The sequence below is a fragment of the Arvicola amphibius genome, chromosome 11, assembly GCF_903992535.2.
Source record: "Arvicola amphibius chromosome 11, mArvAmp1.2, whole genome shotgun sequence".
NCBI classification, from domain to species: Eukaryota; Metazoa; Chordata; class Mammalia; order Rodentia; family Cricetidae; genus Arvicola; species Arvicola amphibius.
Window position 1 is genome coordinate 116,979,852 of NC_052057.2, and position 22,049 is coordinate 117,001,900.

General features: G+C 42.5%; 1 protein-coding gene across 1 annotated transcript in view; it reads right to left on the bottom strand.

The window, feature by feature from the left end:
- The window catches only part of Asph (aspartate beta-hydroxylase), a 163,450-nt gene that overhangs the window by 82,813 nt on the left and 58,588 nt on the right, over nt 1-22,049 (bottom strand). Inside the window, exons 6-13 of the mRNA XM_038347167.2 lie at nt 19,004-19,123; nt 16,309-16,341; nt 15,150-15,206; nt 13,702-13,749; nt 13,225-13,257; nt 12,161-12,199; nt 11,185-11,220; nt 10,544-10,588 (exon numbers count right to left, since the gene is read on the bottom strand). Of these exons, the coding sequence (XP_038203095.1) occupies nt 10,544-10,588; nt 11,185-11,220; nt 12,161-12,199; nt 13,225-13,257; nt 13,702-13,749; nt 15,150-15,206; nt 16,309-16,341; nt 19,004-19,123 (411 nt within the window). The remainder of the gene's footprint in view (nt 1-10,543; nt 10,589-11,184; nt 11,221-12,160; nt 12,200-13,224; nt 13,258-13,701; nt 13,750-15,149; nt 15,207-16,308; nt 16,342-19,003; nt 19,124-22,049) is intronic.

Sequence of the window (22,049 nt, forward strand, 5' to 3'; positions counted from 1 at the left end):
CCAGGACTCATATGGACCTCTCTACACCAAGAAGGAAAGGACTTACTAAGCACTTCCTGTTTGTTAGACCCCCTCTAAACACACTGTGCAAATTACCCCCATTAACTTCCTCACCAGCTATGAAAAGTAGTAATAATTCACATTTAAAGATGCTAAGAAACTTTAATCATAGAACAGGGAACGTTCTAGTAGCAAGGGGGCTAACTGACAACTCTGACACTTTGTGTTTAAATTCTCATGTCCAAAAAGGTGTTACACACTCCTCCTCTGTCCGGACATTGCTCATCTTTCCTTTGCCACATGATTTTATCAGCATGAAGAAACCTTAAAAGGAATGAAATCTTGGTCTTTAAAACCTTTCATGCAATCAATGACTGAGTTTTTATCCTGCCAAATCCCATATACTATGTAAATAATGTGCCTACCAAGGGGTGCTATTGAGGCCAGCTGTCAAAAGCCATCTTGACCAAGGCTCACCTCCCTACTCAAGAGTCTCATCCCAGGCACCTGTTCATTCAGATCCAGGACCACATCTGCTTCTGCCTGAGTTTTCAGGCCACCTATTCTTCAAGCCACACCCTTCATCAGGTCTCCTCTCTTTACTGACATTGCCTCAGGTCAGGCTGAAGCACAGCACCACCACCTACCTATCCCTTGACAGTGCCCTACCTGGCCTCCTGGCCACTCAATGGCTCTCTCCCATTGTATCCACCTTCCACCTGCTTCCTGCATGCTCGCTCCAGAACGCCAAGTACAACCACGGGCTAGCAGGTATTTCCAGTCCTCTGACTCGCCATTTATGATCTGCCAGCAGGGATAATACCCAGCTACCTACAAAGCTCAGCTCTCTAAGCCATGTGACGTAGGAGCAGAGTGGGTGAGGCACATCCAAAGGGGGTCTGTTGCTTATCAGGCAGCTCTATTTTTAGGATTTCTTTCTGAACCCAGGTAAAGATGACCTCCTCAAGCCCAGGGAGTATGTTCCTTACTTATCCGACATATAAAGAGTTACCTGTAGGAAATGAAAATTGAAAATGAGAAAGAAGAGCCATCCAAACTTCCCCGACAGGTGGTGCCTCATGAAGTTGTAACTTCACAGAGTGGTTCTCATAGGAGTTAAGACTAAGAGTCTGCACAGGGAGTGAGCGAAGTTCCCCAGTGCAGGGCAATACCTACCCAGGAGGAAGGGGAGGGCATGCATGACATTGAATTCTGACCTCTAGCAATGTAGCGCGGTAGGACATGTTAAAACCAGCCACATCACATTATGAAACCTGGATTAGAAACAGACTGTGACACTGTTCCCCTGGAGTCCCAGCTACTCGAAAGGCTAATACAAGAAATTTACAAGTTCAAAGTCAGCCTGAGCTATGCGGAAAGTTCAAGGCTAGCCTGGACAATGTAGACAGACTAGTCTCAAATTAAATAACTAAATGATTTGGTGTGTGTATGTGAATTAGGGCACTTGCCTGGCACACACCAGGTCCTCAATTAGATTCTCAGGAAAAAGTGCATATGTTAAGAAAAGGGGTTGAAGGTGTTCATTTGTAATTTTGGTCAACAAGTTTGCTTTAAGTCTAAAATATTTATAAGTACAACATACACCAATTCTGCCATTCAAAATTTTAAAATACTTCAAAATAATGACAATATAGAGAAGAATTCATCTCCATTTTATTGCTCTTAAGCAACAGCACACAACAGACACATTATTTTAGACAACCCAGCCAGCCCTGTTGCCCAGCATGGCACAGATTTGTAAAGACAAGGCTCATTAACGCACACATTTGTTTTATCAAATAAAAGTATTTGAAGTTGGCGACAATGAACCCTCACTTCACAGTGCTCTGGAAATGATTACATACAAAAGTCCAATGGAACTTATTTCAGCCATTTATCAATAATATGTCACTCCTAATTGCCCTAAAAATATGGTTTTATAAAAAGTAGTGTTCTATAAGTTGCAATATTAAGAGATTCATAATTCAAGTTTTAAATCTATAGCATCCATATAACAGCTTTAAAAATTATTGCTTATTGACTTAGCTGAGGTGTCAGTACACACTTGGCCAGCATGCAGAAGTCAGAACACTGTGACTACAATGTTCAATGACAAAATTTATTCTGCTTTTATGCTAGATGAAGAGGCGGGGTGGGGGGTGGATCACTCTATCTTAAAACAGTGTTAACATAAACAGGAGCTACCCCTGTCCTTCAGATGAAATATCGTTATGGCTTTATAAAAATGGCTGGTGGCTCTGCCCAAGCCATAAACCTACTCGCTGCCTTCTTTTCTCACCAATCAATTTCTCATCACTGCGCATCATTTCTGAGCTGCAGAGAGAGCTTACTAAAGATAGGGTAAAACTGTCAGTGTGTAAAGGAGGAGGCTCATCCCAGGTACCCAGCTGCAGACATTGGGCCAGTGACTGCTTTTCATAGCCCCTGAATCCCCCCAACCTGAGGGACCACGGACTTCGCCTAGTGAGAGCCCTGAGCAGAGACCAGGGCGGAGAGGGCGCTGCCTGGGAACCGCACAGGGCAGTCATTAAACTACACACAGCAGTCTCGATAATGTAAATAAATACAGACCGGACTATGATCATTGTATGGCTGATCTAACGTGCTGAAGTGTGAGGAGGACATGTGTATTTTGCAGGCTACTGTTTACTTTTTGTCCCCCACAAGGAGTTTAATTCTCCCCTCTACCGAAAAGCGTATTAGTGATCATTCACATCTTGAATAAAAATATTAAAATTTCAAATAAGCCACTAAAAACTACAAAACAAATTTCAAAGACAGTGCTGTAACCTGGCCGCTTGAATCTAATGTCAACAGCCCTGATTAGGACAGCAGTGCATAGATAAGACTCACATTTCCTCAGCCACCAGGGTGCGGGGTACAGTGTTCAGGGTGCTGATATAAGGTGCTCACAGTGGCTTTAAATCCCAAATAACAGTGTTCATGCCAGTCAGTTCAGCACAGCTAATGCTAATTATTAATAAAATATTAAACCCTGCCATGACAATTTTTGCTACATCATCAAAGTATCATCAAGTCTTCTCAGTAAAATACACATAAATGTGAAAAATCTAAAGCTGTACCCCAAAAGAAAAAGAAACCCAAGAGAGCCACAGGTGCTCTCATAAGGACACACAGGAATGTAGAGTAATATGTCATTTAAAAAAAAAAGAATATACTAAATTGCCAGTGGACTGTCATTCACTCTAAACATCGTTAGTGTCCATTCCCAAAGATCTCGATCTGCCAGTAACTACGTCATGAGATCTAGCACAGCCATCTTTGGAGCGTATGGTTAGTCTGGTCCTCCTGTGGCAGTAGGGGCAGGCTTTGAAGCTTTAAGTATCTGAAAAAATAAGGGGAAATCTAAATTAAAGGACCAGCCAGGCAGACTGTCAAACTGCTTCATTTTCATACCATTTAAAAACACATGCACACATCAAAGGTTTTGATTTGTTTTTAATGGTAACTTGGTAACAGAATTAATTAACAACCCAGAAGTCTCTGGCCACAGCTTGAGAAAGCTGCTGATGGGAGCCTAGGGCTCCTGAGAACACCTGACAGCACCAAATGCAAGAATCTCAGGCTTACGAGAAACTCAGCATTAAGATTCTTTCTTCTACCCATAATCTTAAAAAAATACAAGAAAAAAGTCTGTATTTAAAAGATTAAGTACATAAAGAATTTCCAAAGGTATTTCTGTGGCATCTCAAATAAAGGAAGAGAGAGCTGGCTCAGGGTTTAAGAGTCCTTCTTGTCTTCCAAAGACCTGTGTTTAGCTCTCGGCACCCATGTAGGGCTGCTCACAACCACCTGTAATTCCAGCTCCAGATCATGTGAGACCCTCTTCTGGCTCCCCAGACACCCCCCCACACAAAATCACTAAACGAATAAAATAGAGAGTAATTTTATGTTAACCTTTACTGCTGTTGACAAGTATAAATACTTTAAAAGCAGCAAAATCCATGTCTATCTTCAGACATACATTTTTGCTTCAGATTTTAGTGTGTGGTTTGTTTCACTGTACAGTGTTGGGCTCACACACAGAACTGGGTAAGAAAGGAGGTGATTGCTCTCCAGAGGCCAGGCAAATGCTGCTACAATTTCTAAGTCCAGACTACTGTTGAGGCTTGAGTGTGTTTCCCATAAACCTCTGTATCAGAAATTTAATATAAAGAGTGGTTTTCAGGGACAGTCCAGTTTGGAAGAGGCCAGGAGGTTGAGGACCACAGACAACATCAGTTTTTTGAAAAACCAGGAGAAAGGACCAAGCTAGCAGGCTTTCCTAGACTCAGCGCATCCCCCTCCACCCTGAGGTGATGTGGTGAAAGGGCCACCACCAGAAGCCACGCACATGCTGACGCCGTGGGCGCGGACATCCTGTAAAATGTGAGCTAAATACCTATTCGTTACAAAAACTTAAGGTAGTTTGTGACTATGGCATTCCCTTCTGTCGTGTGTGTGTGTGTGTGTGTGTGTGTGTGTGTGTGTGTGTTGGCTTTTGTCAAATGACAGGAAACTAGACATATATTGGAAGAGGGAATTTTAATTGAGAAATCCCTACAAAAGACTGACCCACGGGCAAGCCTGTGGAGTACCGCCTTGATTAGTGACTGATGTGGGAGGGCCCAGCCTATTGTGGGCAGTGCCATCCCGAGCAGGTATGTCTAGAGTATATAAGAAAGCAGACTGAGCAAGCCATAGGGAGCAAGCCAGCAAGTGCATTCCTCCTTGGCTTCAGTTCTGTCTCTAGTTCCTGTCCCTGCCTCACCCTTCTTGACGACGAACTATAATTTGTAATGAAATAAACCCTTTCCTCCCACAAGTTGTTTTTGCTTATAATGATTTTTCACAGCAATAGAAACGCTAAGACACTACCTATCATCCATCCATCTATCCATTAATGCATCAATCCATTATCCAGCCACCCGTCCATCCGTCCATCCATCCACCCATCCATCCATCCACCCACCCACCCACCTACCCATCCATCCATCCATCCATCCACCCACCCACCTACCCATCCATCCATCCACCTATCCATCTGTCCGTCCATCCATCATCTATCTCTGTATGTAGTCAAAACAAAATCCAAGCCATTATAAAAGCAAGAACTGTTGTTGCTCATGTGAAGCAACTAGAAAGTGTACATATACCTTTATAGACCCAACAAAAGTGACCGATCAATAATCACCAAAAGACACGTACAAGAATATAGCAGCTTCCTTCATAATAGTCAAAAAAACTAGGAATACTTACTATATCCGTCAACATCAGAATGATAAAACATTATTGTATGTTCATAAAAAACAGTAATGGTTAAGATTAAATTACTGGACTTTACAAACAAGGAAATTTGAAGCTCACAGATGTCATGCTAAACAACAAACGCCAACCACAAAATTCTGGGGGGGTAGCTCTAATCACATTAAATTCAAAAGCAGACAAAACTAGTCTAGATGTTGTAGGTCAAAACATCAGTTGTAGAGACTTCTGACAAGAAACAGACTTCTGGGGTGCAGGATGTTTTCTAGACCATGGTCTGAGTATTTATAAACATGTATACACATGTCAAAACCCATCATTTTGACACTTCTCAGGATGTAAATTACACCCCAGGAGTAAAAGTTTACAAACATCAAGTTGACATTATGCTATAATTTAGAATTTAACAACTAGACTTTGAGAAAATAAATAGCTTTGAGTTATACTGATACAATGGGAAGCTGTTCAAAGTTTAACAGAAAATGCTAATTAAATAGTAGTAAGGGAGATGGGACCAGCAGTTAAGAGTCCTTGCTGATCTTACAAAGGACCCAAGCTTGGTTCTCAGCTGCGGTGTGAGTAGACTCACAACAGCCTGTAACCCCAACTCCAGGAGATCTGCTCTTCTCTGGTGACCAGACTTCACGGGCACCTCTCTACTGGTGCACACAGACATGCACAGAATTAAAGATGAAATAAATCTTCTAAAACGCACTAGACCTCGCAATGCAATCTTCACGATTTAAGTCTGTGCTTCTCTGAAGTCCAAGCTGCCACTCCAGACCTTCACTAAGATGCAAGCCTCCTAGCAAACACAAAGCTGGTCTCTGCTGCTGCTGCCCTTCATCTCTCCTACCCTATGCACATCCACAGAGTCTCGCCCTTCACCCACAGGACCAACCTTGTGCCTGCCCAAGGGTTTATTTCTACCTCTGATTTCTGCAAATGCCTTCCTTCTGGTCATTCTGCACTGTCCAGCCTTCCCACTACCGACTGAGCTGAACTCACGCTCCCTTGATCAGCTCCAATTTCCAAACGGACAACCCTTTTCAAATCTGGACTTGATCCTGTAACTTCTCCATTTCAAATTTGTTAGTGGTTTTTGGCTACTTTAGGGTCCAGATCTACATTTTCAAACACCACATAGAAGACACTGGGATATGCCCATGTGCTCCCACCGGGTCTTCTGATATCACTGCCTTAGCCTTTGTCAGTCAACACCTACCCCCACCTCCATAACACCCACTCTTGTACAACAACCAGTGGGAGGCCAACCTTTCTGCATGGCCCTTTGGAGGTCAAGTAAACTACCGCTCCTAAGAGTTGTCTTCCACTCTACTCTGAGAAGATAACACCTCTATGTCTGTTTTACCACACTGTTCTCCTACTCGATTCTAAACCAGGCCAGACCAGGGACTATATTACTCATTGCATTGGCCAATGCAAACCCTGTACCCTAGTAACTATTCAGTATGTGATTTCTGAATGAAGAAATAATGAGAAAGTATGAGATGATTATTACACACTGGTCACTAAGACCATGAAGCCACTCTTCTCTTTTGCCACAGACTTCGCAGGCTGGAGGTGGTTAAAATGTCAGGTAAAGGGACCTTGGGTGGGGAGTTCTGGCTGGATGTCAGGGAGGAAAACCTTGTCCACGGCTGGACTACTCCACAGTGGGCTGCGCTACCAGCTTCAGGGAGGCAGGAGCAGAGGAACTGTTCAGAAACCACAATGCCCTCACATCTCTCTTCTTAGTCAAACGATTCTTGACACGTTAATTGATAGTCTTCTACTCCTTGGCTAGCACACTGAGGCAGAAACTTCATGGGGCCACTTAGTTCACAAGGTCTTAAGTATCGTTTAGCAAAAAAGTTACTCTAAGCAACTTTGTAAATGACTCCTCCATAAGTCATTCCATTGGTGCTGTGTGGATCTATGCTTTGAAATTGCTAGGTATATACTGACCAACTTCAAATAAAAATGTGAATTTAAGGAGAAAGGTTAAAAAAAAGTGGGGGTGGATAAATATTTTAATCAATTTAAAATACCTGGTATTCAAAATATTTAATTTCTCAGATCAGAATGATCCTTTTCTACACTGGTCTTTCATATACAGGGCACCAAGGAGGCAAAAGTTACATTCTTAGAAAACTGTATTCCACAAATTTTCTACAAGCCGATCCTCCACAGACCCCAGTCCTAAGTGATAAACCAAGGCTGAAAAAGGCATGCGGGACATGCGAGTCTAATTTATCAAACTCAAAATCCTGATTGAGCTCCCAAGGTCCTGATGAGGAGCAAAAGGAGGGAGATCATGAGCAAGGAAGTCAGGACCGTGAGGAGTGCGTTTACACATTGAGACGGTGGGACAGATCTAACGGGAGACCACCAAGTCCAGTTGGAATGGGACTGATGGAACAGGGGACCAAACCGGACTCTCTGAATGTGGCTGACAGTGGAGGAGGACTGAGAAACCAAGGACAACGGCGATGAGCATGAACTCTACAGCAGGTACGGGCTCACTGTGAGCCTTGTCAGTTTGGTTGCTCACCTTCCTGGACTTAGGGGGAGCTGGGAGGACCTTGGACTTAACATAGTGAAGGGAACCCTGATGACTCTTTGGCTTGGAGAGGGGCGGAGTGGGGGTATGGGTGGAAGGGAGGGGAGGGAAGGGGAAGGAGGAGGGGAGGAGATGGAAATTTTTAATAATAATAAAAAAAAAGGCCCCAGAAAAACTTCCATCAGCTTTTTGACCTTCATGTCCTTGAGACATCCTAGAAAACAGCAGGATGGCAGGCTCTGGAGCCACCATTTATTCTCAAATTGCTCTCCTACTAGTCACCTGTGGGGTCTGAGGAAGGTCATGGCCTTGCCACATCTCAGCCTCCTCATCTGCAAAATTAATACAAATGCAAATCTAGCCTCTACGGTGTTCTACCTGTTAAATTAATCCATGAATGTCCTAGAAAAAAAAATGACCTAATGCTTGATGAGTCTTACCTCTCACTGCTTCCTACCTTGCGACTACACAATGCCTTATGGGGCCAACAGTAGTAATTACCTCATCATGAACTTTAGCAGGCAACAGTGAAACTTGTGACCTAGTCCTTAAATGATCGAGGAAAGCAAAGATTTAGCATTCTGCAGATGGTCTCCAGCTCAGCTTTCCAGAGATGTGCTCTGGTGAGGTGCAGACCTGATGGCTATGTTCCCACAGCTCTTGCTGTCAGACAAACAGTTAACACTTTCGCAGAATTAGTCAACTGAATGAACCAAAATACCATTAACATAGGTTGATCATTTTCCCATACCATTATATAATACAAACTATAACATGAAGTAAGACTAAGTTGGGATACAGAAAATGAGTCAGCCACATGCAAAGGTTCCAAGTGACCGCTGATTCTGAGCCCCACCCTTTCTCACAGCAACGTCAAACAACAGCCATGCAAAGCATCCAGGGAGCTTTGACAAAGCCCAGTTTTAGGGCCCAGCTCTTGATTCGTTCCTTCAGGTTTCCAGCTCCCTTTGCTCTAGCTCACAGACCAAGCCAATTCATCCCTGAACGGAAACAGCTGCATCCACTACTCCCTGAGACCTCATCACACACGCAGAAGCCTGCCATGGATCACGCCTTCAGTTCTATGTGCTTTGATAGAGACTGGAAAGTATCTCTTTACAAAGCACCTTACCGCACTATCCCGGTAACCACTGGTATTTTATGGGCATGCTCCAAAACAATTAGGGTGTCAAGTTGTAAGGCAATGAAATAAAGGCAGAGAGAAGGATAGGCTCAATTCCTTTCAGGGTAGTGAGGGCAATAATAAATTAAAAAATATAGACTACAACTAGAAAAATACTCTTTGGAAATTCATTATTCCCAAGATTAGTTCTCAATACTTGTCTTTAAAGATTTATAATCATCAAATGCCAACTCTATAACCCGTTCTATCTGTCAGTGTCAAGCAGTGTTCAACAAGAAACAGAGAAACAGTAAGTTTCAGCTTTGCTTGCCCTACTTGCCTATTCTAAATGACAGAATACACATTATTCCATAGCCATCATAGAAATGTCTCCATGGATATTTTTTCATTTACACTGTACCAATGACTCGGGTCTCTACATTAAATGTTTCTGAATATTAATTAACATACATGTACATGGTATAAAAACTACCAGAAACTAAAACATTCCGTCCACCAAATAAACCACAACACACACTGAAGCACAACGAAAAATATTCATTATTTTATTCACTTACTTATTGGCTACTTTTTAGTCTGAAATTCAGTATTCAATTAATTCTGGCAGGTACAATTACTCCTACCAAAATCTATAGCGGTTATTCACATCTCTGCTAAAGATTTCTATTGCACACAGTCTGAAAAGGAGTAAACGGTGAACCAAGATAACCAAAGATAAAAGCAGTAAAATACTGAAGTGGTAAGAAGTGACTGGAGTAGAAATGCAGGAGGAAACCCAGGAAAGCCTTCTTCCCCTGTCCACACCAATCCCTGATCACCAGGGCAGTTTATGACACCTCTGGAAATCACTAGAGAGCAACGGTCTTGCCCTGAGAGATCTGAACTCACTAGTGTTGACAGGGGATCAGGGGCAAAGGAGAGCATGGGGAAGTGGGTTCCGTGCCATGGCTACTGAGCGGCCCTGAATAGATTGGTGGCCGTGGGCACTGATGATGCCCTCCAGAAGGCTGGGAAGACAGGAGCAAGATGGGCAGTGTCAATACATACACACCATTCTACCCCACCGAGACAACCATTTCTATCGCCGCCGTCAGACGCCTTGAAAGTCAAATGGAAAAATAAAAAGAACATATCCCAACTTACGCTCTCTATCTTCACCAGCACCCACAATGGGACGCTCATACAGAAATTTACTAAAGGCTTCTTAAATTCTACACAACATACATGTATTAGTCTACACAACATACATGTATTAGTCTACACAACATACATGTATTAGTCTAAACCAGAAATGTGTTTTCCATGACTCTGTTATATCGTTAGAAAACAAATGTCTTTTTTTTTTTAGTATAGAAATCCTCTTCAAGATTTCTTATCCACTATAGATCTGTTTCATACGGTACTTTATGAATATAAAACACTAACGGCATTTTAGATTTTAAATTAAAACACCCATTTGAAAATTTAAAATGCCAACAGTATTTTAAATTCAACCAAAAAAAGAAAAAAGAAAAAAGGCAGAATACACTAGATCTAAGGAAATGTCATACCTGGTGGAGTGTCTTGCTGTTCTTCCACAGAGGGGACGCTTATTTCTAAAAATTAAACAAAGCAACAATCCATTATATGCTGCAAGTCATCGCTACACCAATCATTTTTACAGAATTCACCTCTGATTGTCATAAGGATGACACCTTTGGGACAAAAGAATTAGCTACAGCTGAGCAAAGCTGCAAACTTCTCAATCATTTGAGTATAAGTAGTTACTTTTACTTTTCAAAAAACATCCCTTCATTTCCAAGGAAACCGATCAACCAACCAAACAAACGATAACTATGTTTTCCGTCCTTCACATCTAAATAACATCATGAACCTCACAACGTCCTGCTGATCTCCAGCCAGAATAACCCTTTATCGCCAGAGTGCCTTCTCGGACGTGGCCGCTCACTCGTAAATAAGGTAGCCCTTCACCCACATCTATTTTCCTCACAGAAGCCTGTTTCTGTCACTCTTCTTTATTATGCCTGGTCTCTAGAATGACAGCCTCATGGAAAAGAACCCTGTTGGCTCCATCCATCCCAGCACGGCTCACCCCCAGCCCTGGGTAAACACATAGTTCAGCACACATGTTTTAAATAAACTGATCTACATTGATATAGAATAAAAGATCATCTCTATAAAAATAACCTACCTTCTGAAATGATGCTAGAATCTTCTATGGCATTATCTAAAAAAAAAGAAATAGACCAAACACATTACAGTTACTCACCTCCACTTAGATCAAAGGTTCTCAACCTTCCTAATGCTGCAACCCTTTAACACAGTTCCTCATGTTGGGGTGAACCAATCATAAAATTATTTTATTGTTACTTCATAATTGTAATTTTGCTACTGTTATGAACCACATAACAGGTAAATATCTGTGTTTTTCAGTGGTCTTAGCAACCCCTGTGAAAGGCTCCAAATAGACGTGAACCACGGTTGAGAACCACTGACTTAGATCCCTAAAATGACTAAAATCTACTCAGAAAGTTTTGTCTAGGCTGGGTCTCCTTATGGGAGACTTCTGAGTATACCACAAAATCAACTTCAGTTCTAAATTATGTTCAAAAGTTTAATTAAAGAGACCAATATTATTCCTGCTGATGTAAAATAAAAATTCCTCTGTGCTCATGGGTTCTGCATCCTCATATTCACCAGCCAAGGGTCAGAAACACCCAGGGGAGGAAAAAAAGTGAAGATATACAGACACCGAAGCAAAATAACTACAGACAGAGCAGCCAATGGCATTCCAGGGAGGTGATTGACAGCATGCCAATGGCATTCCAGGGAGGTGATTGATAGCACTTGCAAATGGCATTCCAGGGAGGTTATTGACAGCACTTGCAAATGGCATTCCAGGGAGGTGATGCAGGGATGGTTCAAAGGCTTGGGAAAGCAACACAGATTAGGGGTTGCAAATGCTATGCTGTTTTATGCAAGGGCCTGGAGTATCTTTCGATTTTGATAGCTGTGAGCCGTCTAGTACCAGTCTTACTGTAGACACCATGTTTGACAATTCCTAATTACTTCTTAGTGGCTTGAACAACTATTGTATTTCCTATATCTCTTCTTTACTGCATAGCTATGCAGGTAAAATACACTCAACATTGGAAAAAAAAACTCACCTGAAATCTCTATCCCTTCATTTTCTAAATGCTCATGTACTATGAAATGAAAGGGGAAAGAAAGATCATGTGGCGCTGAGTAACAATAAAAACAATGTATTATGGCTAACCTTAGCTCATTTATAAGTGTTTTAACTTCCAGGCACACTCTCTGACCGTGTGTATTACAGAGCAGGTGGAGAGGGGCTTGGCTGAATGATGGAAAACATTCTGGGTAGCCATGGGAGATGGTAATTTCTTACACTCCTTCCTTCACAGAGGGACGTACAAGCTCCTCCCCCAACCAGTTGTCAGCAAGATTCACTCCTTTTTGTCTTCCTGTCTATGTGAGCTCTAGCCTGCTAATTACCCTGGATCTCAGTTCTTACTAGGCATAGGGATTGGTTCTCAGATGGTAACCTGGGGACAAACACCCCTGCTGCTGTCCTCTTAGTGGAAACCAGATGACAGGACCTTTAATTTACCATGGTAACCAGGGCCCAGTGCCCATCCCTACAGCCATCTGTTACACAGGGCCTGGAGTTTCTGTGCTTTGATGCAAACACCTTGTCCCTGTGACCTCCCCCACACCCAGCAGCAAGCCGTTCCCTCCCAACTGACCTTCTCAAATGTTTCCAGTGTCTGGCACACCAAGAACAAACCTCCTAGTCTGCCTCAATGATAAGAAATCTATCCATCTACACATTAATAAAGAACTGCACATGAGTATTGACTATCTTTTAGATAGTACTCTTGGTATTAGAATACAATCATGCCTCTGGCAGTTAGTACTTAAACATGTACCAACAAGCCTCTACGGACCTCAGGAGTGAGGCCAGCTCTTCCTTGGGCCAGGTGACTTTTACCTCACTTCTACCTCAGTCAGAGTTCCTCAGAAACTGACACTGGATCTCCTCTACTCAACCCACTCCCATCAGTGTGGGAAAACAGCCCCCATTGGCACAGAGGCAGCATTAAACCCAGGATACTTCTAAGTCCCACATAATTCTCCATATTTTGTACTTAAACTATGAATACATTTAAAAAATAAGTACGTGGCTTAGGGTTGAGAAATATTTACAAACCTGGTACATCATGATTTTGGTGTGTTGCTTCCTCTGGGGGGAAAACAAGAAATGGAGACTTAAGACAATATAAGTATTAAACAAGATATTAAAGCTTTGTCACTAAAGAAAACAAGGGAAAAGCAAATACTGAAAAGCCTTATCTTAATCACAGATTCTAACTAATGCTGTGGTTACGAATGTGTGTCTCCACCCAAAAGGAAGGAATGCTAAAGGAGGGGAACCATTCTCATAAAAATTCCTGCTAATAATCTAAAAAACTTAGCATAGGTGTCTGCTTTGTCACTGTGGGGCATTAAGTAAGGGAGGAGACAGAAGCACTCAATATTTCTTTTAATAAACTAACTTTGGTACAGGACAAAAAAGTTCTACTAAAATTGAATCTTTAGTTTTTGAAAGAAAAAGCCAGCAATTAAACACAGTAATGGCAAAAATGCTTCCCTGACCTAAAAGTGAACGGCAAAGTCTATTTAATACCTGTATCCTGCTGCATCTTATCAGCATCTGTTACTGCTTCCCTGGGACCTAAAAAAAGGAAAAGATTTTGTCTAATAGCAAACAGCATACACATCACAGACACCATGCTACAAGAGTCACACGTTAATTCTAACTCAAAAAATCTTGTAAGGCAGATACTGTTGTGGCTTCGATATAAAAATATGCCCAAAGGCTCCTGTGTTGGAGGCTCGGGCCCTAGTTAGTGGCACTATCAAGAGGTGAACTGATCCGCCAATGAATTCACAGCTGAATGGACTGTGAGGAAATGGACCTCATTGGAGGAAACGGTCACTGTGTCACTGGGGGCGGGTCTTTGGATATACCTTGCTCTCCCTTCACAAGCTTTCTGTGAAAAATGGGGGAGACCAGAAAAGGGTGGGGGAGAGGGATGGATGTGTGTAAATACGCAGTGTACACTGCACAAATGTACGAAAACATCATCAGGAAAGCCAATATGTTAATAAAACTGAAAAATGTTTCGTCCTTTAAAGCCTTCTCTCTCAGCAATTTTGTCACAGACATAAAAACTAGCAGATGTACTACTACTCTCTTCTGATAAAATTTCACACGACAAAGCCCCCAAGTGCTGTCTAACTGCAGAGACAATCTGGTAAAGAGCAGACTGAGGGTTTCAGCCTCTGCCTCCATGACATCGCCCTCTCTTCCATTCTAGTGCCCCTAAAAAGAACCCTACTGTGCCTCTGAAAATGGTCCGTCAGTTACTCTGGGCCTCAGCCAAAGTTGGTTGCTTTAACGTTACAAATGGGACTTTGGGTGATTGACCTGGTAGCCAGCTGTTTCTGTCATTTATTGCACATTTAGGAAGTTGTTTGATTGCAATTCCTATTTACTCAAGAGATATTACTTCCCTTCTCAGGTCTTTGATGGGTTTGAAGACTAGATAATCATAGTTACTTTCCTCTCATGACTTGGCCAAGCCATTTCTAATATAAAACTTAGACTCCTGAGGATAGGATCATTATTGAAACATTTAGCATGTTTCTTGCTTGATACTGTTTATGCTGGTTGTAATTCTAATTTTTATACTTGATATTTGTTCTTATTGTATATAGTTTTGTATTAGGCTTAGAACTTTCTTATTTAGACAAAACGGGGAGGTGCCATGGGAACTTCTTCAGCCAATGGCCTTTGAGATACTGGCCTATTTGGGTGTGGTCTCTTATACTATAAATGTAGCCATAAAGTTTGCATGCGCTCTCCCAATGGTGTGATAGAAGTCATTCTTTTCTCTTTATTTTACCTCGTAATGTTAAACAATATGCAAAAAAACTCTGTCATCTAGGGAATATGAACAACTGCAAGACCTATGAAGACACTTCTGTGGGAAATCATTTACCCTGACTTGAGCCTTCCTAAGTCACATCCTCCAACAGAAATATACATTGAAAATTTTAACGTTTACAAACCTGAGTCTTCCTGTTCATTCATCATCTCTTCCACATCGTTTGGATGGTCCTGTGATGCTATGAATTAGGAAAGGGAAATTTAAAATGTCTCAAATAAGGCTTATATATGATCCCTAAAACTGGAAAGCCACAAATCCTGTGATCCACCAAGTTCACTCAGAGAACAAACTTGTATGATCTGTACCTAATGCCAAAGACAAAGACGCAGTTCCCAGCATCGGTGCACCTATCACCCATGCACAGAGCAGCAGAGGCTAGCTCATGTGGCATAGACAGATTCTACTAGTCAGCAAGTCACACCGCGTGAGGACAGGCCACCAAAGAGCAGCACAGCTCAGCCCTCCTCTTGCTCTGAAGAACCTCCTGCCACAAAGGAGCACTATTCTTACCAGACTGGATCCAACTGTGACAGTTCCAATGCTTACAGATCCACCTAGAGCCCTGAAGCAATGCGGGTCCCAAAGGCCACTCAATAATACCAAGAGTGGTTGAAACTCAGACACGAGTCATTAGCTCTAATACTAGAAGGAAAACTAGTCAAGACAGGCTTCCTGAAAGAGGATGAATCCAGCTCGAGCACAGACAAGCTTTCTACAGTCTCATGACACGCAGGGAACCATGATATAGAACTTTTGTCGACTTCAGAATTTAAGGCTATAAAGAACATGTGGGCATTGCTTTGTTTCTGATTATTTTTCTTTCTTTCTCTCTGGTTTTGCTTTAGACAGGTCTTACTTTATAGCTCAGGCTGGCCTCATGGCAATCTTCGTATTTCAGTCTGACAGACGCTGGGATTATAGGTGTAGGACACTGTGTCCAGCTTGGTTTCGCTGTTGCTGTTGCTGTTGTTTTTGTTGTTGGTGTGTGTGTGTGTGTTTTAACAATGTTTCACTATATAACCCAGGGGAGTTTCGAACTAACAACTGTCTGCCTCACTTTCTGAGTATGAAATTACAAGTATATACCAGCAACACCAAATACAGTTCCTCTGTATATTTTGACAGAATAATTCTACTACTTGGGATTTACATTCAGAAACTGAATATAAACAAAATACAAATAATATTATTAGCTATGTGTCGTATAATATATTGAGTAATTTAAAAATATGTAACTCATGATGCTGCTAGAAGAGTCTCTCTAATTACTAAAGACTTACCAGTGTCTTCCATATGGTAACTATCCTCAGTTTCTATAAAAAACAAAACAAAACATTAGATTGATATTACTATCTCATATATAACATATGAATCTGCTATATGTCTCTTAAGTCTATTTTGAATGATAATTCAGGTAATTCCAATGCTCATTAATGATTTTATCATAAAACTATTAAAATAAGGCATGGAAATATCAGTTAAGTCTCTATCATTTAATCACTCCTTTACATCACATTTCTTGCGCTCTGTACCCACCTAGCAGTTCCACACTGTTGGCACACCCCAAAGCCTGGGGTTAAAGAGAGAAAGCAATTCGTGCGGTGACCTGCAGCGACAAAGGCTGAGTGCAGGAAAGGTGCAGACTGTTAATCCTCTTCACATCCCACTGTGGATGGATTCTATTTACCAGATTTGTCCTACTGCTTTCTAAAGTGAAAACATGTATTGAAAATACAGATAAAAACAAGAATGGAGATTTGGTATGTTTACAAAGCTATAGAAGAGCTTGCCTTTCTGGTTTGGCTTTGTTTTAATTGATTGGCTTTGTTATTTTGTTTTCAGATAAGGGCTCATTGGTGGCTATGGCTGACATGGAACTCTCTACAGATAACAGGCTGGCCTAGAACTCACAGAGATCCACTTGCCTCTGCCTCCTGAGTGCTGGGGTTAAGTGCATGTACCACACCACACCAGGGTTTCTATTTGTTTTTGCAACAGGGTCTCAGCGCCCAGCCTGGCTTCCAGCTAATGAACTGTAGGCATATGCTACCACATTTGCCCAGAAAATGTGCGGGTCACTGAGCTTACTCAGACAATAAAAATGCCATCCTTTGGCTCTCGCCACTAAAACCTTTGTGTATTTTAGACATCCTGTGACAATTTCATAAATGTACAGAATATGTTCTGATCACGTTTGTTCTCCATCACCTTCTCTTCATCCTCTGCAGTCCCGTCCCTATGAAGCCCTGCATTCCAACAAGGCCACTCCACACTCTCTTATCTGGGTTTTTATGGTTCAATCTTTGTACATTTTATTTTACAGATTAGAAGATGCAAATATTCTTAATCTCTAAAGACTTTCCAAGATAAATTTTTTTGTTTCAAATTTAATCTGTTTTGATCATAGATTATGATAGAAAATAAGATTTCTTTTCTTAGAAGTGTTTCTTCCTGTCTAGAGCTGATCTCCCAACCTTGTTGATATTACATCCTTCCTGCTTCAGATGATATCAAATCCATGTGAACTGCAGGAATTTGCAGGATTAGCAGCACCGCAATAAAAATTCTGGCCACTCTAAACTATTTTGAGTCATCTTAGCCAAAGACAAGAGAGACAAGCATGATACCAAGAAAGCGGGGACATCGTTGCTGGGGCATTTTTACTCTGAAGTTAGAAACATGTTCCTATGGAAACCATGACATAAATGATGAATTTGGAAGATATACCTTGTCCATCAACACCTATCTTCTATGTAAATGCAGCTGCAATCAGTTGTATATTCACAAGCAGTTTGGTCTGTGGTTTTTTTTTTAATATTTATTTATTTATTATGTATACAATATTCTGTCTGCCTATATTCCTGCAGGCCAGAAGAGGGCACCAGACCTCATTACAGATGGTTGTGAGCCACCATGTGGTTGCCGGATATTGAACTCAGGACCTTTGGAAGAGCAGGCGATGCTCTTAACCACTGAGCCATCTCTCCAGCCCCCTGGTCTGTGTTTTTGACAGACAAAAAATATACACTCTTTAGATTCCTGACCATTGACATGGATGCTGCCTGCCAATGCTATCTCTTTTCCTATGGAGAATGTCTCTCCTACTCTGAGCAGGCTTTGATGACAGTTTCTGGGAGACCATCATACATAAATTAGAAGCTGCCTACTACTAAAGAAGCTTCTCGGCATATTATGTCAGAAATGTATACGCTCTGCTTTTTGTGACTTGCAGTTTTTACAACCATTTGTGAGCTGGTTTGTAGTATAAGGTTCATGGAAACACAGCCATGTTTATTCCCAATTAATTACAGTTGATGATTGTCTTTATGCTACAATAGCATAGCTGAGAGCTCCAGGATATAGTGAACACCCACTAATTGAAAACACTTGCTGCCTGTGACTTACAAAAGCTATCTGGAGACACGTGATGTGGAAGCTACAGACAGGGAGATAGCAGCGCTGTTGGAACAAAAGCCAGGCACAGACAGCCGTGGGGTCATCGTGACTGCAATCTCATGTAACACATGGCACCTAGGTGGCGCTATGGAGGAGTTCCCTCAAGCACTGCACCTACCATGATCAGAAATCCACCTATTATGAGTGTCCTTCAAGCTCTGAAAAAAACCAGGCATCGTTTTATCTTAGAGAAAAGTTCATTCGCTTTGAAGCACTGAGTTTCACTCTCAAAATATTTAGATAAAATTAAATATTGCTCATAAAGGAATTTTAGAAATCATTTTAATAATTACACTATAAACTATCAACTATTCTATTTATTTATTTTTATGTCCATGGGTGTTTTGCCTGCATGCATGCCTGTGTGAGGAAGTGGAACTGGAGTTACAGACAGCTGTAAGCTGTCATATAGATGCTGGGAATTGAACCTGGGCCCTGTGGAAGAACAGCCAGTGCTATTAAGCACCGAGCCATCTCCCCAGCTCCTCTATGAACTATTTTAAGACAACTGTGTGCTACCTTCATGGACTGCCCCAGGTTCCAGGGTCTCAGATCTGTCCTCTCCATCAGTCGCTGTGAGGACGTCCTCAGCCTCTGGCTGTGGCTCTCCTGCTGCTGCATCTGCTTCCGGCTGCGGGGCTTCAACAAGGAGAGACAGTGAGCAAGGGGAACAGCAAGAGCCCACAATGGCAGTCAACCTAGACAGGCCATCTGCAGCTGCCACACGAGCCTCGGCCATTGCCCCTAGAACACCATTTTCTCACTCTGCCCAGTTTCAGTTGGAGACTGACTTCTCGTTACAATGGGAACTCACGCAGACAGTCACCTCATCCTGTTGCTCACTCCGCATACTAAGCAGGTAGGACCACGAGCGGCCAATGGAGATGCTCCTATGTACTCAATGAATTAATATATGAATGTATAATTATTAATACATACATCTCTTTCATGATCCCTGAGTCAGGAGAAAGGTCACACCAAGACCTTTCATTGAGAACTGCCAAATTCCATGTAGCAACTATAACTGACGACTTGCATGTTTTAAACGCGGAGAGCAGCTGCCTGCTATGTCTTATCACTGCCCCCCGACACACCTCACATTGAGCATCTAAATGGACCCAGGCTTAGCTTTTCTCTTTAGAGACAGAAAGCGCTTTACTGACTGTTTGAGGACATCCTGAGTGAACAAGCTACATGATTCCATGCCACTGTGGTTAGGACTGTGACCCTGCCCTCAGATGACCCGACAGTAACTTGCAGGGCTCCCAGCAGACTACTTTCTAGAAACCATGTTCCATTTGAAGAACCTGAGTGAGCTGAACTAGGCTGGTTGAAAATCTGGAGTCTCAGGCTCTGGATTTCGGCTCATTATACCAGTTGTCTGAGTGGAGATAAATTATCTACTCCATGCCTGAGATTCCCTTCCACAAAACTGGAACAATAATTCTCTATTAAGAGTACTGGTAAGTGGGTGAAAACACTTAGGGATATGTCTGGCCTATCATTATCATTACTATTACTGTAGACAAGGATCTCTCTACTGCTACTGAATTACCCCCATGACCATTAGCTATTCTGCATAGTGTGGCACAATGATCCTCAGCTTCATTGAGTCATATACAACTATTTCTGTAGATACTTCTAGAGAAGGTGCCCCTTATCTGCAGTTTTGCTGTCTGAAGTTTCATTTGTCTGGGGCCAACTACAAGGAAACCTTAAAATTCCAGGAATAAACAGTTCATACATTTTTAAATATGTTCAATTCCTAGTAATGGAATCCCTCTCCATCCATGTAACTGTCTATGAAGGAAGTCTCTATAAGGGTATAAAACGGAAGTAAGAAGGTGCAGCAGGGAACTCGGACCTAAGATTCTTTCCTCTTTAGGTAACCTGTTCATCACACAAACCTTAGCCACTGTGCCGTTACAAACAGAGGCTGAACCTTCCCACTCCTCTGCTTCCCTACCCTTGTAGAACTGACTTTCCTGAGCCATCTTGACTTCATAGCTTGTGTCTGCACAGCAGAGACATGCTCCTGCCTATTCTGGATTCAGACTGTAGGCAGAACAGACTAAACTCCGACACACCTCCCAGCAGTTTCAATTCCTCTCCAAAATGAGTGTCTTTTTCTTGTGTGTGTGTGTGTGTGTGTGTTTTTATGAATGTCTTTTTCTTTTGTGTGTGTGTGTGTGTGTGTGTGTGTTTATGAGTGTCTTTTTCTTGTGTGTGTGTGTGTGTGTTTTTATGAATGTCTTTTTCTTTTGTGTGTGTGTGTTTATGAGTGTCTTTTTCTATTCTCACTCTACCCATGCAGCTCACGTGCCAGCCGTTCTGACAACGTTCACATTCTTGCTGTCCCGGCCAGGCAAAGCGCCTTCTGCTCTAAGATGAAATGCATTCTTTCCAGCAAGCTTCTAAACAGCCCATGAATCACCACTGCAGTTCTCAGCTCATCACACTGAATTCAATGCTTAGATTTCATCTTCCTTGTGCCTGTGCTACGTGGCAGGGAGAGTTAGACCTGTGTGTGCCATGGGAAGAAACACATTCAAGTGACAGAGCCTGCACACAAGTATAAGGGACAATCCTTCCTACATTTCCAGTAGCCATCAGCAATACCCAGTCAAAATGTCAGGTACTGTTTTCATGAGATAATACTTTTTTCCCTTTAGGCTTCCCTCAGTTTCACTAAGACAACAGGATACCAGGATATAACGTCCTGCCCTTCACAAGCCCTCGCAAGTTACATTATGGGGTCCTGCTGTCTGTCTGCTTTTATCAGGAGGTATTTCTAGGAGTATCCCTATGCAACCCTGGCATGCTGATTTCTGGATTATCATATTATATTCTCTATGCAGATGCCACCACAAGAAACCTGGTCCATGCTCTGGGAGGACACTTCCCGGTCTCTTTGGTAGCATAACTTGTAAAACTGTCTCTCATGTTTTGCTTGGGTAAACCAGTCAAACATCAAAAAAACTGTGAGGATGAACCGTCCCTCCAGTGGTTCAGCATCACTTCTGATGGCTGAGAAGCTCCTGAAGGTGGAGGACCACTGTTTCCGAGGGTGGAGCATCTCTCCTGGGAACAGAGGATGGCTCCTGAGGGTGGAGGACCAGTGTTTCTGAGGGTGGAGCATCTCTCCTCGAGACAGAGGATGGCTCCTGAGAGTGGAGGACCAGCGTTTCTGAGGGTGGAGCATCTCTCCTCGGGACAGAGGATGGCTCCTGAGGGTGGAGGTCCAGCGTTTCTGAGGGTGGAGCATCTCTCCTCGGGACAGAGGATGGCTCCTGAGGGTGGAGGACCAGTGTTTCTGAGGGTGGAGCATCTCTCCTCGGGACAGAGGATGGCTTCTGAGGGTGGAGGACCAGTGTTTCTGAGGGTGGAGCATCTCTCCTCGGGACAGAGGATGGCTCCTGAGGGTGGAGGACCAGTGTTTCTGAGGGTGGAGCATCTCTCCTCGGGACAGAGGATGGTTCCTGAGGGTGGAGGACCAGTGTTTCTGAGGGTGGAGCATCTCTCCTCGGGACAGAGGATGGTTCCTGAGGGTGGAGGACCAGTGTTT